Source organism: Chroicocephalus ridibundus, chromosome 5, assembly GCF_963924245.1.
Source record: "Chroicocephalus ridibundus chromosome 5, bChrRid1.1, whole genome shotgun sequence".
In the NCBI taxonomy this organism is placed as follows: domain Eukaryota; kingdom Metazoa; phylum Chordata; class Aves; order Charadriiformes; family Laridae; genus Chroicocephalus; species Chroicocephalus ridibundus.
Genome location: NC_086288.1, coordinates 59,156,261 through 59,178,616, shown reverse-complemented (window position 1 = coordinate 59,178,616; position 22,356 = coordinate 59,156,261). Strand labels below are relative to the sequence as shown.

At 38.3% G+C, this 22,356-nt stretch overlaps 1 protein-coding gene across 9 annotated transcripts in view; it reads left to right on the top strand.

Annotated features, from left to right (window-relative positions):
* LDB2 (LIM domain binding 2) overlaps positions 1-22,356 on the top strand; it is a 375,747-nt gene that overhangs the window by 218,323 nt on the left and 135,068 nt on the right. For all 9 annotated transcript variants that reach the window (XM_063336653.1, XM_063336652.1, XM_063336650.1 and 6 more), the window contains one exon: positions 13,421-13,523. In XM_063336653.1, the coding sequence (XP_063192723.1) occupies positions 13,421-13,523 (103 nt within the window). The remainder of the gene's footprint in view (positions 1-13,420; positions 13,524-22,356) is intronic.

Genomic DNA, 22,356 nt, shown 5'->3' with positions numbered 1-22,356 from the left:
TTCAGTACACTCCTTTGTCCTTACTGATATGCTGTGAGATACAGAGTGGGCTCTGTGCTGACCCTGCAGTTTCTGATGGGCCTCTTGCAGCTTTCAGACCTCACATGTTGTGGAGGTTATAAAAAGTTCACATTCATTCTAGAGTGCCTCAGACCAGGGATAACTAAATATATGATTTTAAAAGATGACCTGATCCAGGAGACACTACTACAGAAGCTGAGAATATCAACAAAAAGGGAGTGTATGCACATCTGTGTCAGAAAACATTTTTTTTCTACATTTTTTTCGTGTAGAAAGAAAAAATTCTTCCAAATCAGAAAGTGGAACTGAGATGGCCTGAGGGATTAAAAAGAACAGCAGTAATTTGTTCTAGAGCAGAGAGGTGATCTTTCAGTGTGGCATAAAGAAATCAGGTGTGAAAGTCAAGTTGATTGTGGAGGAACTCATTTGGAGGAGAATCCTAAGATGTTTGAACAGTCAGCACCTGAACCCAGCACCCTCAGAAAAGGGTCTGTGAGATTTTGATGTACTCTTTATTTGAGGACCTAGAGAGACATCCAGCCACGATCAATTTTGTAGGATCTGATTAAACATAGTGCACGTAAATATGATAACATCTCACAGTGGTTGTCACTACATTGGTAGAAACCAAGCTGCTTGGTGTGGATCCGTATATTCTGGGCTGAGCCTTAACATAAGCTTCCCCTAGTCTAGGAAGACATCTTTCGTGATTTTCTGTCTCACTTTCAGATGACAGCTCCTCTGGCAGTTACACATTCCCAGAAATGGGACCGTGTAGTTTCTTGGCTTTGCCAAGGCTGCTGCTGCCTTCTCAGGCTCTTTAGTAGTCTGAACACAAATCTTCCTAGAAAAGCTCTGAACCTGTAAATGCTCTGGGTTTACAGCACTCTCGAGGAACACATTAAGAAAAATAATTTAGGGTTCTGAACACAATTATCGCTTATTTTAGCTAGAAATACACAGCTATATCAAAACTAACAAAAACCCAAACAAATCCAAACCGCCACACTACATGCTTTTGTTAAGACCTGAGGATTTAGATCTTTGAAAATAGGTCTGATCTCCCTGAGAAGTGCATTCCCATACATAGCTTCTCGAAGTTATTTCACTCTCTTTTTGCAGCAGTTCCGTGCATGATTCACCACGTTATGCAAAAATGTTTTCTTTCTTAAAATAGTTTTCCGTGTGTCTGAGCTTTCCCCCAGACTTCATATTCTTTCTGGTTTTAAAAGGCTGTATCAACACTGATATTTTTGTTTAGGCATGGATATGCACCATGTCTCTAGATCCTGATCCTTAAAAAAGTTGGAGAGGAAAGGAACTGCTTTTCCCAAGGCTTTGCTTGCTCTTTGTCAGAAGATGCTTTCACCTGGAAGGGAACAAGTGTCACTCACTTGGCTCTCACGCTAATGTGAAAGTTAGGAGTCAGAAAGACCATTAGTCAGTCTTCACAATGGAGCTTGTTGGCTGGCACGAACACAGCAAGAAATTCCATAGTTTCCAAACAAATTTACAAGCTTTCCGTAAGAAAGTTTTCCAAACTGGCACATGCATACAATCCTTTTTTATACTGCTTTACATCCTACAACTTTAAACAAATAAATTCTGAAAGCATTAGAAAATAGGGAAGGCCGAATACCATCTACCGAAGGCTAAGAAATCTCAAGTGAATCAGTTGTACTGCTGATCTAGCGGGTTCACAGAGTCTGAAGTGATAGGTTGTAGTTCATAGGAGGCTACTGCTGTGATGAAAAGATGTTTAAAATTTCATTGGATGTTTATGGACCCAGAGGTGAGGCCCCAGTGGATTACCATATACAACATGAAGTTTGTTGGTTTTTTTTTTAAAGGATAAAAAGCTGACCTATTATGATCTTTTGACTTGATCATATCAGGTCTCGGCTACAAGGATGACCTTAGTGGGTGATTTTCCCAACATACGTAGTTCACAGTTGGCCTTGCTTACTTTGTTTAAATTTAGATTTATACATTTTTCATGTTTAAGCAGTAGGGTAGCTAGTAACTAGACATTTTTAGTAAATAATTGCTCATGTTGCTACTAGTTGACTGACAGCAAATGAAATCCTACAAGGATTTTTATACATTTTGGTGGTAGTGATACAGCTAAGTGGCCACTTGGTAGGTGAGAGCTTTGTTTGTCTAGGGTTTTAGCATAATCATTAAATCACAGCTTTCTCTAATTGCTTCAGCTGCAGCCAAACTCAGTTGGATGGGATTCTGTAGCAAATGGAATTCTGTCACATTCAATATCGGTGTTTGCTTTATTAAATAGCATTTCTCTGGGGACCCACATAGACTTTTGGAGTTTTTAATTTGTTACAGTATGTAATAGCTGGCTTCTGTGAAGGAATTGTTCAGCAAACTGCATTCTTATTATTACTACTGATGCCTTTTTACTTTAAATGAGGTTGACAAGATAAGATATGCCATTTAGAAGAAAGCTGTACTTACTTTGCTCAGTGCGCTATTTGGCATGCATAAATTCTCCCATTTCTTTGAAGTGAAAATTTAAAGTTAATAATTAAAACAAACATACAAAACCACTCTGTTATCACAGCCTCTGAGTTTCCCAATGTGTGCTTCATTCTCTCTATATTTCTTTTGGTGCCTTTCCGGACAGGAACTAAATATCCTTTGATTTAGCTACCTTAACACCCTTGTCAGTGATCTGTTACGCTGCTATATGATATTATAGCAGCAATAACAGTAAAAGTTTTGGGTTTAAGTTTTTTATTTCATTGTAAGCAGGTGATTCAGACATCTCCATTTGAATCAGAGTTTTAATTTGTAAATGCAAATGTCAGTTTAAAAAGTTCAGTACCCTGTACTAATACTGCTTCTCACCATCAAAACTTGAAAACCATGGTGTATACTGAGAATCTGTGACTGTCTTAAGCACAACCCATCCTCGCTTTGTTGGAGCAACCTGAACTCCTGATTATTGTTCCTTCATTAATCAGACTTGGTTGTCACATGCCCGTTAGTGAGCGTTATGTGCTTGAGAAGGATAGTGCTACGTGACAGAAACAGGGAAAGACTGAATGATCTGATGGTAGCAGAATAATACATGGGAAACGGCAATATTTGTAATGTGTTGCCTTGACATAGGATTTCCTTATATTTCAGATTTCCGAGGATGTAGGAAGATACATATGAAGAGTTCTGCCTCTAGCTTAACTGTATTTTGTACAGGAATTTTGTGTCCAAATACAGGGTGCGATAAAATACAAGACCTGAGGGCCTTTATTGGCAACTATGGGTAGCCAAGGAGTGCAGTTAGGAAGCCAGGCAAATAATCACATCTTCTTCATTTAAAACATTTCATACTGGCAGAAATCTTTAACCAGTGCTCCAACTTCTGTCTGCCACTCGGAGCTTTTTATATGAAACAGCAGGAACCTGGCAGCCTGGAGAGCGTTGAGCATTGCGAGCAAAAAACTTGAACATCATTTATAGGTTTTCCTGCCAAGACTGTAAAAATCTAGACAAAGTAGATAAGGTTGTTTCACCCAGCTTTTCACTTATGTTTTTTCTTCACTATGTAAGCTCCCAAAACCTTAACCAGTTTTCTTCCCAAATTTTAAATTCTTGGTAGGTACGTAGAATAGGATTTATCTTACCTACCTTTATCCCTGTAAAAGTTACACAGCTAGACTGAACTATTCTCTAGGCTCCCTCTACAGTCAGTGAAGGGATAGATATCACCAGGAGGCTTTTTATCTCATATGAATTTAGACAACTGTCTTGGGGTGAAATGAATCCCAGCCCTGTTGTCACCCTCTAGCTTTGATTCAGCAAATTTAACAAGTTCCATTCCTGTGCTGGGATTTGGAGCCTTGCACAGAATATTCCAACATCTGATTTCTACTGAATTTAATGGAAAAAGGATGCATAAATCTTTTCATTACTTTTGAAAATCTCAGCCTTAATGTTTATATAAGTTTGAATGCCCATACATTTGTATATAAAAAGTGACAAGTAAAATTTAGTTGTATTACTTTCAAAAACCTGAGCATCTGGCAACTTCAGCTGCATAGTGGCCCAAATGACCAATATGGGTGATACTAATTATGCTATAGTTTTGAAAACTGGACCAAGTGTTGTCTAAAAGAACTTAATACTTCACTCCTACTGTTTTTCTTGTCTGTCTCCTAAGTAGAGTTTAGATTCTGCAACACACATTTAGCAGGGATAATATTTGCGGATAGAGTGACATTGCCAGTTGAGAAAAATGGCTGTGATTACTAATCCTAATAAGTATAAAATGTATATAGGAATTAACGTGAAATGTACTTTTGCTATATTAAAGAAGTAATCCTTTAAAAAAAATCATAAGGGGCTTCTGAGATGAGTTGAATAAAAAATGTGAATGAACTTTTAAGGGACATAATTTGCAGGTGACTATATCTCTTTTATGAAATTATTTGTTAATTCCCACAGCATTTTTTTTGCTTAATGAATATGCACTGTTTATGCAGCAAAGATACAGTATATTATTAAGGCATAACAAAGAACCTGATTTTGTTATTTACCATTGCTTCTTAGCAGAATTTCAGTGCTATAACATTTGTGTTATAGCACAGAAGTGCCATAACATTTGCTTCTCCTCACTCTCTGGAATTACATAGTGCTCCTACAATTTCTTTGGGTGATACCTGAACACACAGAACCACAGTTATATGATTAAGCCCTTAACTGCAGTGAACAATGTATAATTTAACGTGTAGATATGCTTGTAAATAGTAACAAAAGGGCGTGATTTCTTAAATACGTCTCTCTCAGTTGTTTTCTCTTTTTCTGACTAGTTATTGCTAAATGAAGTTTTTCTGCATGATATTACCTGTTCTCTAAAGGAGATGGGGCATACGATACACTGAATCTCTTCCACTTCATGTACCTTCCCAAGAAATAACAGCTCTTTGGTTAGACAGAGGTCTCCAACATGGTGATATGTTCTTACCTGGTTTGCAAAGCTTAATCTTCAATTAATTTGATTTACAGGCTAACAGATGCATACTTGGATCCCAGTCCAGCAGAGCATTTAAGCATATCCTTAATTTTAAGTCTTTTGCTGAGTCTTAGCAAGAGTTTTGTCAAAGTCCCATAGGCTAGAGAGTGTGTAAGTGTCAAATAGAGGTACGTCTCCTCATCTATATGTCTTTTCAACCCATATAACCTTCGTTTATGATAAAGTCAACTCTTAACTGCTACATTACTTAGCCCTGTCACCATTTGATACTTCTCTAATCAGCTGGAATGTAAGGCATAAGGATGGTTTGTCTGGGTTTCCCTTCCCTACCTGGGCCACTAGATTTGCACAAGAGGGCAGCACAAGAGATAAAAGCAATATGTTTTCTTAACTCAGCTGAAGAGCTGTTTCTTACGTCTCAAAATACAGTCTGTTAGATTGTAGCTTAGATTACAGTTGTTCAGAGGCAGGGACCTCTGAAAATCCCAGCTTTGTACTTGTCTCTAATATGTGTGGTGCTTTTGTGAGACTTCAGTGAACAAAGAGGTGGTGAAAGTCCAGTGTGAAATGGAGGTGTCAAGGACTGTCTTCATCGTGTTCCCATTGCAGTACTTAACTGTTGTCAGTAATAATTTTACTTTCACTGTAATAACTGATAAAGGCATTTGTGTCCACTAAATTTTAGAGCCTTGGGAGGTGGTGCAGTTGGGTAGCTAGACGCAGAGAGACTCTTTTACTAATGTTGCTGGGAATATGACTTTTTCTGTGCCCTAGTGACATATGCTGTTTGATGCTCTATATTCACTGATGGCAATACTAGTTATTGCCTTTTCATTGGGATAGATGGCATAGTAGCTTCCATTTACTCATATAGATGGAAGTAAACAAGGTAAAAAAGAAACCAGGTCAAAATGTCAGAATAAAATAAGAACATTCATATGACTGGTGGTAATACAATAGATAATAGACACACTTAATATTCCATCTCTATAAACCATTTTCAAAGGCTGAGGCTGTGGGGTATTTTATGGCAGAATAGAGAAGTGTAACCGTGCTTCATTTTTGATAAACACAAAACTCAAGTCTGTGATTTATCTGCAATGATCATAGATGGAGAATACTACTAAAGAAATCCATTACTGTTCCCAGCTAGCTAGAGACATCCTCATGCCTATTGAAAAGAGGGCTCAAACTTAAAACAACTTTGAATATGGATTTAGCATGCACCAAGTCCAAACAAATACTATGCTATGGGTGGAAGTGTCTATTTCTGTTTATGACTGCACATGATTTAGTTGTTAATGCCCAGTCTCTTTGTTCACATAGCCAGAATATAGGTCTTATCCACAGAGACCAAGTACAATCTTATCCCATATACTTAGAAAGGACAAAAGAGCATCTTCTGCTACTTATTGATAATATTGCTGTGAAATATCAAGTATGATGTCATGGTGGCTATAAGGAATTGGCAGTGGAATGTCTTGAGCCCAGCTTCGTTGCTCTTTTTTCCCCTTTCTTTCTCCTATCCATTCTTGCGCACAAGTTTCAGGAGTGGAAATAATTAATTCAAATTAAAGAAGCAGGTGAAATAACACATTTCATAAATTAACTCTTTCTGCTCTGTGCTGCTTACAATGCAGTATTAAACTCTGCAACCTGTGTCTGTTTGCTGTAGGTGAACAGTGAAACAGGGTGAATATTTAAGGATTCATTTCTCTTTTGTCCACAAACTGCAGTAAAATCTAAACAATGAAAAATAATAGGTTTCAGACCTTTCTTCTTTGATTCTGTAATGAGACAGAACCAGGTAGCTCTGTCTTACCTTTCCTGACAACTTAAGTTAGAAAATCTCTATAATTTTAAAGACTCCAATTTTAAAAGGACATCCTACTTGATATACATGTAGCACCTGTACAGACGGAAAAATTGGGTGACTTAGATGTAATGTAATCATGATACTTTTATAGTCGTGTGTAGACTGGTCTTGCTATTTGCCAGCCTAGCGAGTAGTTGCCACAACTAGTCTAACAAAAACTCTCTAATTCGGGCATACTTTAGTGGCCAGATAACAAGGAGGAGTTTTTCTTCTAAACAGAAGAAAAATATTTCTCTTCCTCATATCAGTGTCAGCATGTTTTAGTTAATCTGAATCCCTGTTATAATTGCCCAGTGTGTGGACTTGCTATTTGAGAATCTAAGTGATGCTATCTCAAAGCAGTGTATCTGCAAAGCTGAGGTGGATGGCCAGTATCACTACAGCATAACTGTTTTGCTGTCGTGATGCTGATTCCCACATCCCCGGGTTCAGAGGACATCAAGAAAATGGCATGAATCAATTTGCATATTTTGCAAAGCCTCTATATTTCTTTTTTTTCTTCTCCCATTTTTATCTGAAATCAAATAATTAATGTTTGATTTTCACAGTTCCCCATTCAGAAAATAAGCTTTTACTCCCCCCCACCCCCCGCATTTTGTTGCCTTATAGTATAGTATAGTGGTTTATTGGCAATAAAAATAGGATCCTGGATATATTAAGAATTTCCAGTGAATCTGTAAAAGTTGCTTTCCGTTATGAGCTTTTCCCTGTAATTCCATTGGATTCTTAAAGTTACTCCTGCTTTACATGAGAAACAGAGACGTCGCCCCCATTTTGCACCCAAGTCAGTCTCTCTGAGGTGGTATTGCTGTGGGGATTTGTTGCATGGCTATAGTCTCCCTTTTCAATGAAACAGAAACTTGGTGTTATTTCTTTACTGTACAAAAGAAGATAAGTTCCAAAATGGAATGTAAACAATAATTTAATTAATTATTAAGTAAGCTGAAGAAACTGATATGTTTTGGGCATTGAGCAGTTTTGGCAAGGAGTTGCAAGTATATAATGGAACAGAAAACTACTTATGACCAAAGCCAAGTCTTAAAATTTTTCTGCCAGTTTTACTACACATTGTTTGAGAGATGGCATCCAGCCACACTAGTAAGTGAAATAAAAGCAAGCAACACCATTAAAACTGTGAATATGTGTGAAATAACAAATGGAAGGAATTGAGTTGGGCATTCCTGACAGGGGGAAGGGAGCTGGAGATTCTGTGAGATACCACTAGCTGCAAGATTAAAGGTATGTTTAATGCTTTGTAAAACACACTTTATGTTTAAGATAAAATAAATGAGAGAGAATAACGAATGTAAAAGCAATGGGAGTGGTCGTTACAAACCAGCCCTGGGCAAACAGATTGGTATTCTTTTTTAAGGTGCTTTTAATAACTGCACAACATACCACATATTGCTAGCAAAGATGCTCTGGATGTAAGATAGGTGTGCATCTTGTACCTGTATGATAACAGACAGCCATTTGAATATTTGGATTTCTCACCTACATACTGTATATGAGTATTCCACTTTTTCACTCTGTTCATACTGCTTCCAAGAAAATCAATTTAAGACTCAGAATATCAGTATTCCATATAGAATTTATAGAAACAGCAAAAAAACCCTATGCCAGATCATAAAAAATATTGTGCATTGCAGGGCCAGACCTACAGATCAGTACTCAAAATGTCCAAATGTATAAAATTAAGATATAAGGATCCCTGTTAATTTGTTACTCCTGTGAAATTTATATCAGAACCTCGAATTTGTTGGGTAGACCTACGACGGGTCTAATTTAAAGCTAATGGGGAAAGTTATTGGTTTCTTGTATTCAGGCATTTTATTTTTGATGGTCTGTCAGTGTGCTCCGAGTATAAACATTAGTGTCAGAATTTTTTTATTATACTTATCTTGTGAGTTTCATAATTTGTAATGGCTGTGCAGTTTTTACAGGTGTATTTAGTGGCAAAATCTTATCTTGAACTGCATTTTAAAAGCTCAAGTGTAGTTTGATTTGCTGGGAATGGGAGGAGGGGAGGAATACCATTCTCTCCTTGGGGAGACAGCAGTTTCCTTGCGCAGCATTAACTTGAAAGAATATGAGAAGCGCGTATGTTGCCAACAGGAGTGTGGACATAGAGAGTTCTGAAAATAGTAAATGTCAATAGGGAAGGCTTGCAAGTGCCAGAAGAAAAATGTAAGCTCCCAAAGGCACTATCTCTTTTTATTTTTGCCTTGTCCAATGCCAAGCCACATAGGTTGATGTTTAAAATTCAGTTCTTCCCTGAAAAGTGATTATATACAAAAAGGTCCCATTTCAGAACAGATGCGTTTCCTGTGTGTATTCAGAATCACATTTATTTGTTTCCATGACTCTCTTTTTAATATACTGTTTACACCTATTATACGTGTGCAGCCAAAAGCGATGTGAGGGAGAAGATAAAAATCCACTTCTTGCTGGGTACAAGCCGTGGAGCTGCTGCCATGGGGCAGCTGTGCCTGAGGCTTGTAGGCAGAAGGACATCCACTCTTCTTGGGAACACAGTAGCCATGCTCTGCATCTCTTTCCCCTCTGCAAAACACTAGCCTAGAAATCTCTAACAGGGGATTATACCACTTAACCTGTGATGGCAGCAAAATGAGCTGATTATTACTTTTTCTATCCTTGTTAGCCACCAAGGACAAGTGATCGCTCTTCTTTATAGCAATCTTGTCATACAGTTGATGACTGTCATCACGTTCCCTCTGAGCTTCTTATACTAAACACATCTAGGTCCTTCTGCCTTGATTCCTATGAGTCTTCTGGGGTTGGTTGGTTTGTTTGCTTGTGTCTTTAAATGCAATGATTCCTGTTGTTCTCAGCTAGATTCTTCAAGAGTGGGTGGTCCAGACCCGGACATAGTACTCCAAAAGTGGATGAACTATTCCAGTTGAAGTCTTCCCAGAGATGTGTTTGCTGGAGTTGAAGGGAATTATATCTAAGACATTTCCCTTATTTGCAAGAGCAACAGATTTCTGACATATTTGCTTTATGTTTGGGACTGTTTTCTACAGTGCTGCTTAGCCAGTTATTCCCCATTTTGTATTTGTGCTTTTGTCACTTCGCTTTATTGAATTTCATCTTCATTTCAGATCATTTCTGCAACTTATCAAAATAATTTTGAATTCCAGTTCTGTCCTGCAAGGTACCTGCGTCCTCTCTTGAGCACGGTTTCACGTACTGACTTTTTACATGAACTCCATTCTGCCTTCCAAGTCATTAAACAAAAATAAAGGAATTTGGAGAAAATGCCATAGGCTCAGTTGGCCTTATATTCCAGTTGCAAGATCTATTTTGGTTCAGCAATCACCATCACAAGCAAGTAGAAAGGCCTCATTTGGCTTGCAGACTGTTAATCATGTAAGTGTGTAAGGTGTAAAGAAGAACCCAGCTTGACTCTCAGATCCCACAGTGAATATGTGGGACTATTAGACAGAGGGGGAAAAAGAACATCATTGTACTTAAAATCTGATTACATTTGCCAAAGAAATCAGAGTCAGGAAAAAATATTGAAACCCTAGGATTCCATTTACTTGGAGACCCTATTCAGAGTTGAGCCATGCTTCAAATTACAAATAATACCAGGGGTGGAGGGGATCAGAGGGAACAATGACATTTGTGGCAGAAGACTTTTTGCTGCTTGGGTAGCTGGCTAGAGCAGCATGGCATCTTCACTTCTGACCCAGCTAGCTGGCTGTTTCTGCCCTCTTCTCTCCTTTGACCCATTCCTTAAGTTTATTTTAATACAAAATATTTTTAAAGTATTAATTTTTTTATGTGTTATGTTTAGGCCATTATTTCAATGTTTGAGCGTGTGAGTGCACTACGTGAAAGGGAGGTTGCCATGGTAATTTCTCATTATTGTTGAATAGAAAAATAATTACTCTGGCAAAATCCCCCGTAACCTGTCAGAGCATAAGTTAAAGATGCCTGGGGGCAGCCTTGCCTTCACCATCGCCTTTTTGCAAGAAAAAGGGGGTGATTTTATTCTTCTTTTCTTTTTTTTTTTTTTCGTAATAACTGGATTCTTTTTCAGCTTGGCTAGGGGACACCTCATTTGGTTTTGTTCACCATTTGGCTGTGAGAGCAGTTGGGCCCACCTGTGACAAGGGTGGAGCAGAGAATTAATCAGCAGAGCATATCCAAGCTTGACAGAGGATTTATATAGTCTATTAAGGTTTGGGCGTTTTTTTGTGGGTGGGGGTGGGGTCTTGCATTTTCTGTTTTTCCTTCTTCCTGACATAAAATATGAAAAAGTGTAAGATAAAGACCTTGGACAGTATTCAAACTGTGACAGAGTCTGGATATTTTGTCTGTCCAGGGAGAGAATCCACAGTAATTCTGTGTCTACGTTTTTCCTGCCTTCAGACTTCTTGGAAGCAGGAGTGAGTGCAAATATGTGTGGTTTTGACACGAGGCCCTGCACTTCCCTGGCTCTTCTCTGTCTTTCCCGTGTGCATTTGTATGCCGACTGTGATACTCCCCTTTTGCCTTCATTGTCATTGGATGCTGCATGAGTAGCTCCAGTGATACTCAATTACTGAGTTAACAAGAGCTGCAAATATGGTATGTGACATTGCTTCAATCTTTCCCTCCCCTCTTTCTTCCCGATGACAAGTATATCCAAAAGATCCCAGTTAAGTGATACTGCAGCCTTTCTTTTGGCAAATGGAAGAGTATGGCAAATGACAGAGTATGGCTCGTATTTACTTGCTGGACAATATACTCTCGTATGGGCTTATAATGTCACCCACAAGGCTGTCCCAAGCGACGGGTTGGTGCACAGAGGTGTGTTGCTCGGAGCTGGTTGCTGTTGAACACCTTTATATATATTCTGTATTTACCCTTGTGGCCACTCAGGTAGTCGGTGCAGCGATGTTTGCATGTAGAAACACTCATGAGGTTTACAGCAGCAAAGAGGGAAGAGCAGCAGCTCTCTGTGGCAACAGATTTCTAAGACGTGGGGACAGTTTTGATACGTCTTTGTGTGACTGAATTTTGAGCAAGTACCACAGGGCCATGCTGCTCGTTGTCCTGCTGCTGCTGGGTGAGACAGGCTCTGACCCAGCCAAGAAGTCTCTCGGGGGTCTCTGGTAGGAGCTGGAATGATAAAAGTTTTTACCATTTCTTCATTGGATGCTTGGCAAAAATCAAAGTAAAGTTGTAAATCAGGAAAGATACCTTGCTCAGCAGTTTGGAGTGAAATCCAATAGTAACATCTTCAGCAAAACCAGGAGCAGAACTAAAAAACCCAGACAGCTATTTCTCTGCATGTGTACATACAATGAATATGATAGATGCATGTTTTGTCTTAAATCGACGTTTTATCTCAGGGTTTTTCTTCCTATGAAGGTAACAAATGATTTCTGGCTTAGTTATATATTGTGCAGGCATTAAGAGGTACTCAGTGCTCACTACGCTGAATGAACGTGGCCTTGCACGCTGGGAAGGCAGCTGCCGTGAGTAGGATAGAGTGGCTCTGAGAAGTGTGACTGGTGCATCTTCAGAATTGGATTTCCAGCTCTGTTGCTGATCCCGTGTGCTGCAAGTGATTTAAATCTCAGGGCCTCAAAGGAGCAGAAGAGTCTGCACCAAACATTTCAAATCCAGCTATTAAATATAACCATAGCTTTTGAATGAAACAATTGGTGAATTCTGTTATTGCCTGACTTCTCTGAAAACCCTTGCAAGCTGGACCACTTGCACATCGAGGTTTGGGTGCCTGTTGTTGGTCACCCAGGTCTGAAAATGCCTGGTTCAATTGTTGAAGCCAACAGACCACCTGTAATAGTGTATTGGTATATGCTTTACATTGTACACTATGTTAATAATTGCTGTGTTCTGGCTATGTGTATTACTGTAAGTCTAAGTATACACAGGTCATCTTAAAATATTGTTTTCACTTTGTGTATCCCACTGAAAAGTAAAGATTTCACACAACAATTACATTTAAGTAACTAGCTGGTATTTAATTAACCTGCAGTAGCATTGTATTTGTATTAAATGCATTGGAGTGGAATGGCTATTATATTTAGTTTCCAAATAACTTTCTTGTCAGCTCATGCTGATAATCGGGTTATGTAGCATTATAGAATTAAGTACTGAGGTTTTTTTTCATTATGAGGACCAAGCATTTGAGATGTACAGCCCAGAAAAGGAGGGAAAAAATCATAATTGCTTTATTTGCAACTGATTTATAAAACCATTTTTAACACTTGAAGAAAAACATATATTTATGAGAATGAAAGTTTTTACATATTTAGTGTGCTCAATAAAATTAAAGATAGTTATTGTATAATAAACTAAAAATTTTAGCTTTCTTCTTAAATTAGAACCATAACTTTATCTAGGAAAATTAGTTTGAAATATCATATAGACATCTACAGCCCAAAATCATAGGTGAAGAAGTGCAAAATATGTGTGATCCTGTCGAATTTCTTTTACAAAGGATGAACATATTTTCATTTTGCCTCCTGTTAAGTGAATGATCTGTTGCTTCCTAGGATAGTGACAACCTCTGGTGGGATGCCTTTGCAACTGAATTTTTTGAAGATGATGCAACCTTAACCCTTTCATTTTGTTTGGAAGATGGACCAAAGCGATACAGTAAGAGACATATTTTTTGTTCTAATTTTAAGCCTGAGTTTCTAAACACAGTTTATCTGTAAGAGGCAGATGCAACCCTGGCAATGACAAAGTCACTTGTTTGTATTCAGTGACCATCAAGTTCCCTTAAAAAATTGCATGGGATGGGAATCCATTTTTTTGTGGAATTCCTCTGAATTTTATTAAATGAAAATAAATTACTTTGTAGTGAAGTAGGGCAAATAATACAATATAATCTTTGGAATTTTTAAATTAATTTCCTTTGGCTGTGCTTGCACTCTTTGTTAATTTGGTTTCCGCAAGCATTCAAGTATTGAGTCTTGTGGGCAAAATTGTTCACAAAAAAGGAACTTTGTAGAAATTTTCAGTATTGTTGCTGGAAGGTCTACTAGATTTAAACAGGGATCAGAAAAAAAAATACCAAAAGCTATATCCTAGCTGGTGTAGATAATCATTATTCCATCAGCTGTGTGGATCTATGCTGTTTGCACACATTAAGGACCTGCCCTGGATGTTGTCTGAATAGCAGTGGAACTCTAGAATACTCTCAATCAAGCACTAAATGAAAGCTTGAATAAAAGTGAAGCAGTGGATAAATCTGATGGTATTTGTATCCATTGCCTGCATATGCTGAGCAGGAAAAAGGGGAAAAATTCATTGAGCAAATTGTTTGAAGTGAATAATTCACTCGGCTTTAGCACTAAGCAAGAGAGGGATAAGTAAACATTGAAAAACTGCATTGCCAATTGTTTCACTCCATTCAGAGTGACCCCTGCTTCACGGTGACAGCTTGTGCGCTCTGCTTAATGTTCTGAATCTTGCAAGGTTCTTGTTTTTTGTGAGAGTGACTGATTGTCAGCGTATCACTCACATACTTCTAATTCCTTTTATCAATTATCTCAGGTATTTATTTGACAAGTGTTGCCTTCTCCTGGAGAAAAAATAACAGCCACTTTGAACGCACGTTCTGGGATTAGTGTTGACAGAATTACAGTTTCTTGCCTTTCAAAGCAAGTGATAACTCTGTAAAGGTCCTCAAATTACAGCCTATAGCAACGGTGGTAACAGCTGATCTGTCCTGATTAGGTTGAGTCAACTTGTCAGATATCAGATTTGCTAGTTGTGTTATCAGTCCAGAAGGCACAGATACATCAGCAAAAAAGCAATTAATGTCCAGTTAGATCAGCGGGAGTTGTGTTTCTGGAAAACAGTGCTGCATATGAAAGAATTTGTCAAAGAGTGAAATATTCCTGTTGTCACAAATGCTTGATAATGGTTGTGCTATCTGTAACTGGGACAGTTTGGTATGGGGCAATATTGCGATTCTTAGCATTGTTGCTGATAAGCATGATTGAAAGATCAAATTACTGTAGGCATGTTTTGAAAAGCAACTAGTACACAGGATTTTTCCTCTGGTTTTAATTTTTGCGCAAACTGTTGTTGCTTTTGGTGTTATTCTCAGCGTCCGGAATTAAAGCTCAGCATTTAAGGCTCTTTCTGTTCATTCACGTTTCTCTTCCTTTGTTAGTAAATATTTATGTAATTCTGAACTACAGTATTAGTGATTCTTTCTGACATGAGCAGTATTCCTGTTTAGTGATATTCTAAAGAGCATGCTTGAGCTGTTCCAGTCTGGGACTTCCATTGCCATCTCAGCAGGCTTTGAGAGCAGCCTTGGGGTGCCAGGTTGTCCAAGTCCCTGCTCGGGGACACCTCCAGTGTTGCTTGGGGAGGGTACAGAGTAGAGGTTCTGTGTTAAGAGCAATCCTCTCTTCCTACCAGGGAAGTTTGTGTCCAAAAATATGTCCAGGAGTTGAGAACAGAGGAGTCTGCTCCCCTTTGGGTGCAAACATTAGCAGAAAATCGCTTCTGCCTGTAGCAGGTCCTCGCTGAGCACAGAGACCTGATCGAGGTCTCTGTTTTGCCTGCTCAAGCTGTGCACATGCTCCGTGGAGGGTCTTGGCATGGAGGTCTCTCCATGGAAGGTCTTGGCATCTCCCAAAGACCATAATGTCACCCAATGCCGTTATTCCAAGTAAACAGTGAAATTTCTGGCCAGTGCGCTGGGGCTCCTCTTAGATGAGCCAGAGCATGCTGAGTGATGGCAGCACCAAGCATGGAGTTTTGGAAGAGCTGAAATAAAAGTGCCTGGTCTCCATCCGCACTGTCCCCGGTGAGACACCTGCCTCCTCACCCAGCACGTTCTTTAGTATGTAGTGGGCATTAAAAACATCGGAGCTGACTGAGAGGGAAGAGAAAAAACAAATTGTTTCGTCTTACTTACTTTACTTTATTAATTGTCTTACTCTTGCAGGCACAAACAGTAATGGAGGGAACGGAGATTAGGCCCTAGGAAAGAGAAATAGGCATCCTTTGAGAAGTCATTTATAGACCTCTTGCCTCTGCTCCAGGATTCAGCTCAAAATTGCCTGCCTTCATCTTGCTTCAGCCTGTGAGACATTTGCTTACATCTCTGACATTGGTTGTGGCTGCCACCTCTTTTTCTTTCCTTTGGGAAATGGTTTCCCTCTTTTGGGAATTAAAATATTCTCTTCTGGAGCAAACAAATTCCAGAAAAAATCTTGTAGAGGTGGGGGGGGGGGGGAAGGACAGATAGTTTTTTGTTATCCGTGGCCACAATTTTTCACTGAGTTATAGCAATTCCCAGTCCTTTTTTGTCCTTGTTCTCAGGGGCTATCTGGATTTTACCTTAAGTTGACAGAGACAAGGAAGAACATGGTGTTTTGCCCAGGTTCTTTCTTCAAAGCCCCCAGGTGTTGTGGGAGGCTGCTGGGAACTTTCATTTTCTCTTCTGCTCTTCTCTAATCTTCACAGCAGTCCCCAAACCCCTCTGGGGGCTTCTTTTCCATACTTGCTTTAAACTTCTCCTTTCCATGGGTTTCCTATCGCAGCCTGTTTCCCAGCTGGCTTTCTCTGCCCTCTGCTCTTATGTGGACAGCCCAATCTCACAGCCAATGCAAATGTTCAGAGCACGTGAATCAGCCTATAAAACATTGTTTGTGTAAGTGTTAAGATTTTAAAAAAATACTACTTGCCTCCTGTTTCTTTTAATATACAGTTCTGTCCAAGAAACTGTAAGGGTTGAAAACTCACTTTTTTTTTTTTGTCTCAGAAAAATAAGCTGCTAATTTAATTTCATGGCCCCAAACTGAAGCTTTATGAAAACACCAAATATTTTTAGGCCTGCCTTTCACATTATCATGTTTTACAGCATACCTCTCTATACTGAGAGAAGTGTTTCTCTTCCCTTTGCCAGTCTCAGTGTTGGGCCTGCGAGTTTTCTCCTTGACTATAGCTCTGAGATTCTTTAATTTGTAGGGAAAAATAGATACTGGTGGAAGTGGGGATTTTAAGTCACTGCATCATGTTTACTTTACTTGGCACAAGACAGCACTATGTACGGATACTTGAGCTGGCTTTAAATGTGCCTGTATATCTGTATGACACAGCATGGAAAGATACTTACTTATGCCCTGGGAAGAGTAGAGGTCTGTTAGTTCAGTGATCCACCACTGCTAATTAATTTGATTGCCAGGTTTGTTAGACCTAGACCAGTTATCTTTGCAGAACATTATTCTGCCTCAGATAGATGTGCACTTGAAAGCCCAGCTCAACTTTTCATGCCGAGCTTCTGTGTCAGACATGAAATCGCTGCTGTGCCCATCTTTGCAGCTCTTTGTCTTTCTTCAGCATTTTATTTCTGTAAATGCGAGAACTTTACCTTCTGCAATTCTTACTCCCCGGTACAGCATTCCTGAAAGAAGATACTACCTTCTTTCAAGCATCCACTGAAAATGTATGTTTTTCTCCTGCTTGCGTACACCCCTCAGCTATTCTTTTGGTCTACTATTATCTATGAACTCTACTCATGTTATTAAATTCTACGTTGAAATTGAGTTTTAATGAGAAACGATACAGAAAAAGATAAATTTTAATGTAACAAAGGTGTAAATTATGTGTGTTTTCTCTGGTCTGGCTTTTGACTATAGTGAGATGGAGAGAAAGCTCACACATTCCAATGCCTAAAGGCAGGGAAAGAGTCCCAAAACCAGAGAGATGCTACCTGTTTTAAACTGCATCGAATTATATTCAACAGAAACTAAGAAGTAAACCCATGAAATTCAATTTACAGTGAGAGAAAAAAGAAATTTGCTTTCATTTATTATGCCCTAATTTATTGGGTCAAGACGTAAACAGGATTTAAACAAAACCAAAAAAAAGAAAAATAATGGAGCAATTTTTTTTTTCTTTTTTGTGGATTCGTTTCCTGTTAAGAGTCTTCTGTCCCCGTAAAAGAGTAAATACTAGACTCTGATCCATTGTTGCCCAGGTTCTTTGTTTCTTAGAGACAAAATATTTCCCGAACAGATAAGAGAAACAAGTTTGATTGACAGCTCTTAGCAGAGTCTCATCAGCTGCTGTGCTGACAGCCTGGTGATGCGCGCTGTGCTGATGTGGTAGGGACTGACAGCTGATTGACAGCCCAAGACTGTGGAGACAGGAAAGATGAAGCATGCTCAGTAAGAATAATGTGCAGTGTTTATGCAGCACTGCAGAGAATAGGAGCTAGAAAGTTAACTCTTTCAGAGCAAATGACACTGTAACGCATAATGGATGCAGCTGCCACTGTACAGAAAATTAGATCTTGTCTACATTTATGTTCACTAAATGCTTTCTTTTCATGGAGGACCTATATACTGTGAGGAAGCAAAAGCATGAGGTTCACATTTGTAACTGTAAAAAAAATTTCATGTGTGGTAGGTATGATGGAGTCCTCAAAATGGATTTATTTAAACCTATAGATGTAGAATGTATTGAGAACTTCAGGCACTTTTTATGGCTTTCCATCACCCAATTTATATGGCATTGCATGATGTTACACAGCAGAAATTTCAGAAGGAAGCAGTAGAGCTTTTTTGCTGTGTATCCCTAGAAAAATATAGTCATTTCAGTTTTATTGTTCCTCTGAATCTGTAGCTGATAATTGAATATGCATTTTGTGTTATAATCGCTACTGCAGTTTGCGTTTGGAATGTACAATATAACTATACCATGCTTTGCATTTGGTGCATTTTTTGTTCACGTTCTCTATTTGTTGCGTGAACCCTGCTTGATTTTTCTTCATTTCTTGATTTTTTTGACAACTGGAATATTAGAGGTAGAGTTTTCTGGGCAATAGTTTCAGAGTACAGTGAACTTTGGGCCAAATTATCAGCTTTCAAGTGGTTATCTAAGTTGCTCTGTGTGCCTTTAGAAGATATTAGAGAGGTGTATCTTAGACTTTACTACAAATTATGTAGTGAATACACAGCAAGTGAAGCAAAATAGATTCATCCTACCTTTGTCCCTGTTTATAAGCTGTGCGATAGTGGTAACTTTACATCCCTTTGTGGATAACTTCTGCAGGGGTTAATGGTGGACAGCTATGTCTAGTGGGCATTTCTTATAAGCAGGGAACATACTTTGGGAATAAACAGGGGAAAGTTCACCACACATTACCCACTTGTTTAACTATTGTCAAAAAGGTGGTTTTGAGAGGCTAGCATGCTACATTATCACCCCAGGTTTCTATAAAACTGTCGTCTGTCTTCTCTCAAATAACTCTTACAGACAAAATCAACTTTGCCAAGAGAAACAGATTGTAGTATTTCCAGGAACATGCTCTGAATTTTTCCTTGTATTTTTTTCCTAGAGAAATCCCAGTCATTAAACATGATTTGAGCATTGAGGTACAACACAGTAAATTGGCCTACCTTAGTAAGTGAGACAGAGTATTCTGTGCAACTGCCTGGTTTGTCTTTATATACCACTCTTCTAGTTTTGTTTTCTTCAAAGTTTCTTGGCAATACTTTCGAGTTTAATTTCAGAACAGAGACAAAAATTTTGTTAAAATCGGGTCTAACAGGTCCGCAAGTGCCTGTGAACTACCACTAGCACTTCCACCCCCCAGTTAATGATTTTTAGTTGATAATTGGTGTTTTAAGAAGTTCTCAATCCATTTTACATAGGCTCTATTAAAACTGTCTATTAATAATTTTTATTAAGAATATAAGCAATGCACTAGTAAGTCAAACGCATTACAGGTGTCTAAGTGTATTACACCTATGTGCTTATCTTTATCACCCAAACTTCTGTAAGCTCATCAAAGAATAAAATGAGATTTGTTTGACAAGACATATTTTACATAAACCCATGTTGACTGGCATTAATTACATCCCTTTCACTTCAATCTTTGTCAGTTAAATCCTGTGTAATTTTTTTCACTATTTTGTCTGTATTGATATCAAGTAAGTGTATTATGTTATACAGTTACCTGACTTTATAGTGTCCCTTCTTAAATATCAGCACAAAGGTAGTGTTTTTTTTTAATTCCTTCAGTAGTTTTAATTACTATTTTATAACACCAGATAGAAATGTGCAAAAGAAACTCTTAGAACTGCTAATTTTAAAATATTTACTCCTAATAGACACTATTTAAAATCATTCTTAGTTGATGATCGACTAGGAAGCACTTTTCATCTCAAGATCAACGTTCTTTCCAAAAGTAGAACAGAAAAGCTTTTTATATATTGATGTTAGCAAATTTTCTGTTTGCAAATTAAATTAAGTTTTGAATAAAATTCAAGGTCTTTCTTATTTTCTCTAGCCCATACAGTCCTGGATTTTTCACCTTCAGCATCTTGTTCTATATTTTATATTTCATAGTGTGTTTTTACAGAATGTTTTCACTTTTTTTGCTCTTTGCTTTTACATTCTATATTCATCTTAATTATCAGGGTTTTTTTCCTTCTGATTATTGCCTTCCTTTTTCTACTAACTTTTTTGCCAAAGTTGTTTTCTTTCTCACAGGATAGCTGTGGCTTTTGGATATTTTGTCAGGTCTGTCTAACAGATTCTTAATTTCCATGCATAGTTTTTACCCATATTTTGTCCCAGTCGGTTGAGCTTTGGTGAATCCAGTATTTTGAAGCACCAGCTGTCTCTCTCCTATTGACTGGGATTGCCATTTCTTTGTCTGTACTGAATGCGTATTTTGGATGGCGTTTGTACAGAAACATGTGGTCTGATTGGAAAGTGTCCAGAGGAAAGCAAAAGCCTTGAAAATAAGTCTTACTAAGAAAAATGAAAAAATATGAGTTGGTCAGTCTACAGAAGAGGACATGGGAAAAAGGGGAGGGAAAAATGGGACGTAGTAACAAGACACATCAAGGAAGGGCATGCGATCTGTTTCCATATCCATGATGAGCAGGAGAAGAGATGCAGGCCTTAAATTGCATTAAAAAAGTACATTGAGGGGTTAGTTCCTTCCGATAAGAAAAATGAGGTGCTGGAACAGATTCCCTGGGGACGCTGTGGAGCTTCCACCAGCTAAGGGGCTGTGTCTGGCCTCCATCTCTGATTCCCTGGAGTCACTGGTTCCAAAGGAAGTGCCAGCTTTCATCCCTCTGTTCAGTTCAGCCTCAGCCATCATAGCAAGTTCCATAATGATTTTCTCATCTTGGGTGCTAAACTTTTTGTCATTAAAAACATCCTACTATTTCTCATTTTTAACAATATGAATAATGTTTTTCTAATACTGCTGGCTATGCAAGGCTTGCTGCACGAATCTTCCACCAATTTCCTTCAGAACATGCATTTTTCTTTTTCGCCATATTACTGACAGGTGCTGAAGGAGTAATTCCTTCTAGCTCCTGATTTGCAATTAGTAGATATGAATTAGACCTTCACCTCTGCCCACTGCAGGCTTGTTAGTTAGCATAGTATTCCTGCGCTTCTGAGTTATCGATACCTTTCAAATACAAAAGGGCTTCTTTACTGTAAAGTGCTAGCCACGTGCAACATGGGTGTGCATTCATGTATGTACACACGCAACCTCGGTTAGGAGCTCCATGGGAAGGTTTATCATGAAAACTGTCTTTTTCAAATATTTTACAAATAAATAAAAGATTTTGGATATCGTACAAATGGGTATTTCAATCTCTTCTGATTGTTACTAAGCATGCTATACAAATCAATGTTGCCGACCCTGTGTCTCTGAAGTGGCACCTGGAAAAGGGCTACTGAACTCCTAATGTGAATACTGCACAATTATATATAGCCTCTAATTGCAATGGCCCACCAAAATCCCAGTCAATCAGATTGATTCTGCTGCTGTATAAACAGATTAAGTGATAAACCCTCTTTGGGAGAAATCATAATATAATAGGACATGGTAGTTATAAGGGTCTAGGGTCCATTCAGAGAGCTGGAAGAATAAAGGCAAAATTAACATGATAGAATCACAGTGATTTATGGGCTTTTCCACTGCCCAGTACAAATAATCCCTTTGTTGTGGTTGGCTTGTGTTCGCCCATTTAGTCCAAATTATGTAGCGTTCAATTCTTTCTCTCTGCTGGAGACAAAGTTAATAAAATGCTGGAAACCCATGCAAAATAATGGAAATCAATAGCTTTTTACACCAAAATATTAAACAACTTTTCACTATTGCAAACTCAGGGTAAATGATTTCTTTCTTTGCATAGTGTGAAGGCTGTTGGGAAGAGTTGGTCAGCACTTTTTCTGTTTTGCTGAACCAGGCAGGCAGATCAGTGTTTGGCTTCCAATGGCACCAGTACATTAAATATAGATTGTTAAGTTTTTTTAAAAATTGAGAAATAAAAATGTTGTCATCCTAAGGCATTTTAAAATATTTTTATATGAAATTGAAAATGTTCGGTTGTTATTAATTCAACTTTTAAAATTATAATTTTTTTTTAAGATGGTCAATCAATATATGTTATGGTCTTGCAGGAAAATGTTCTAACATACGTAC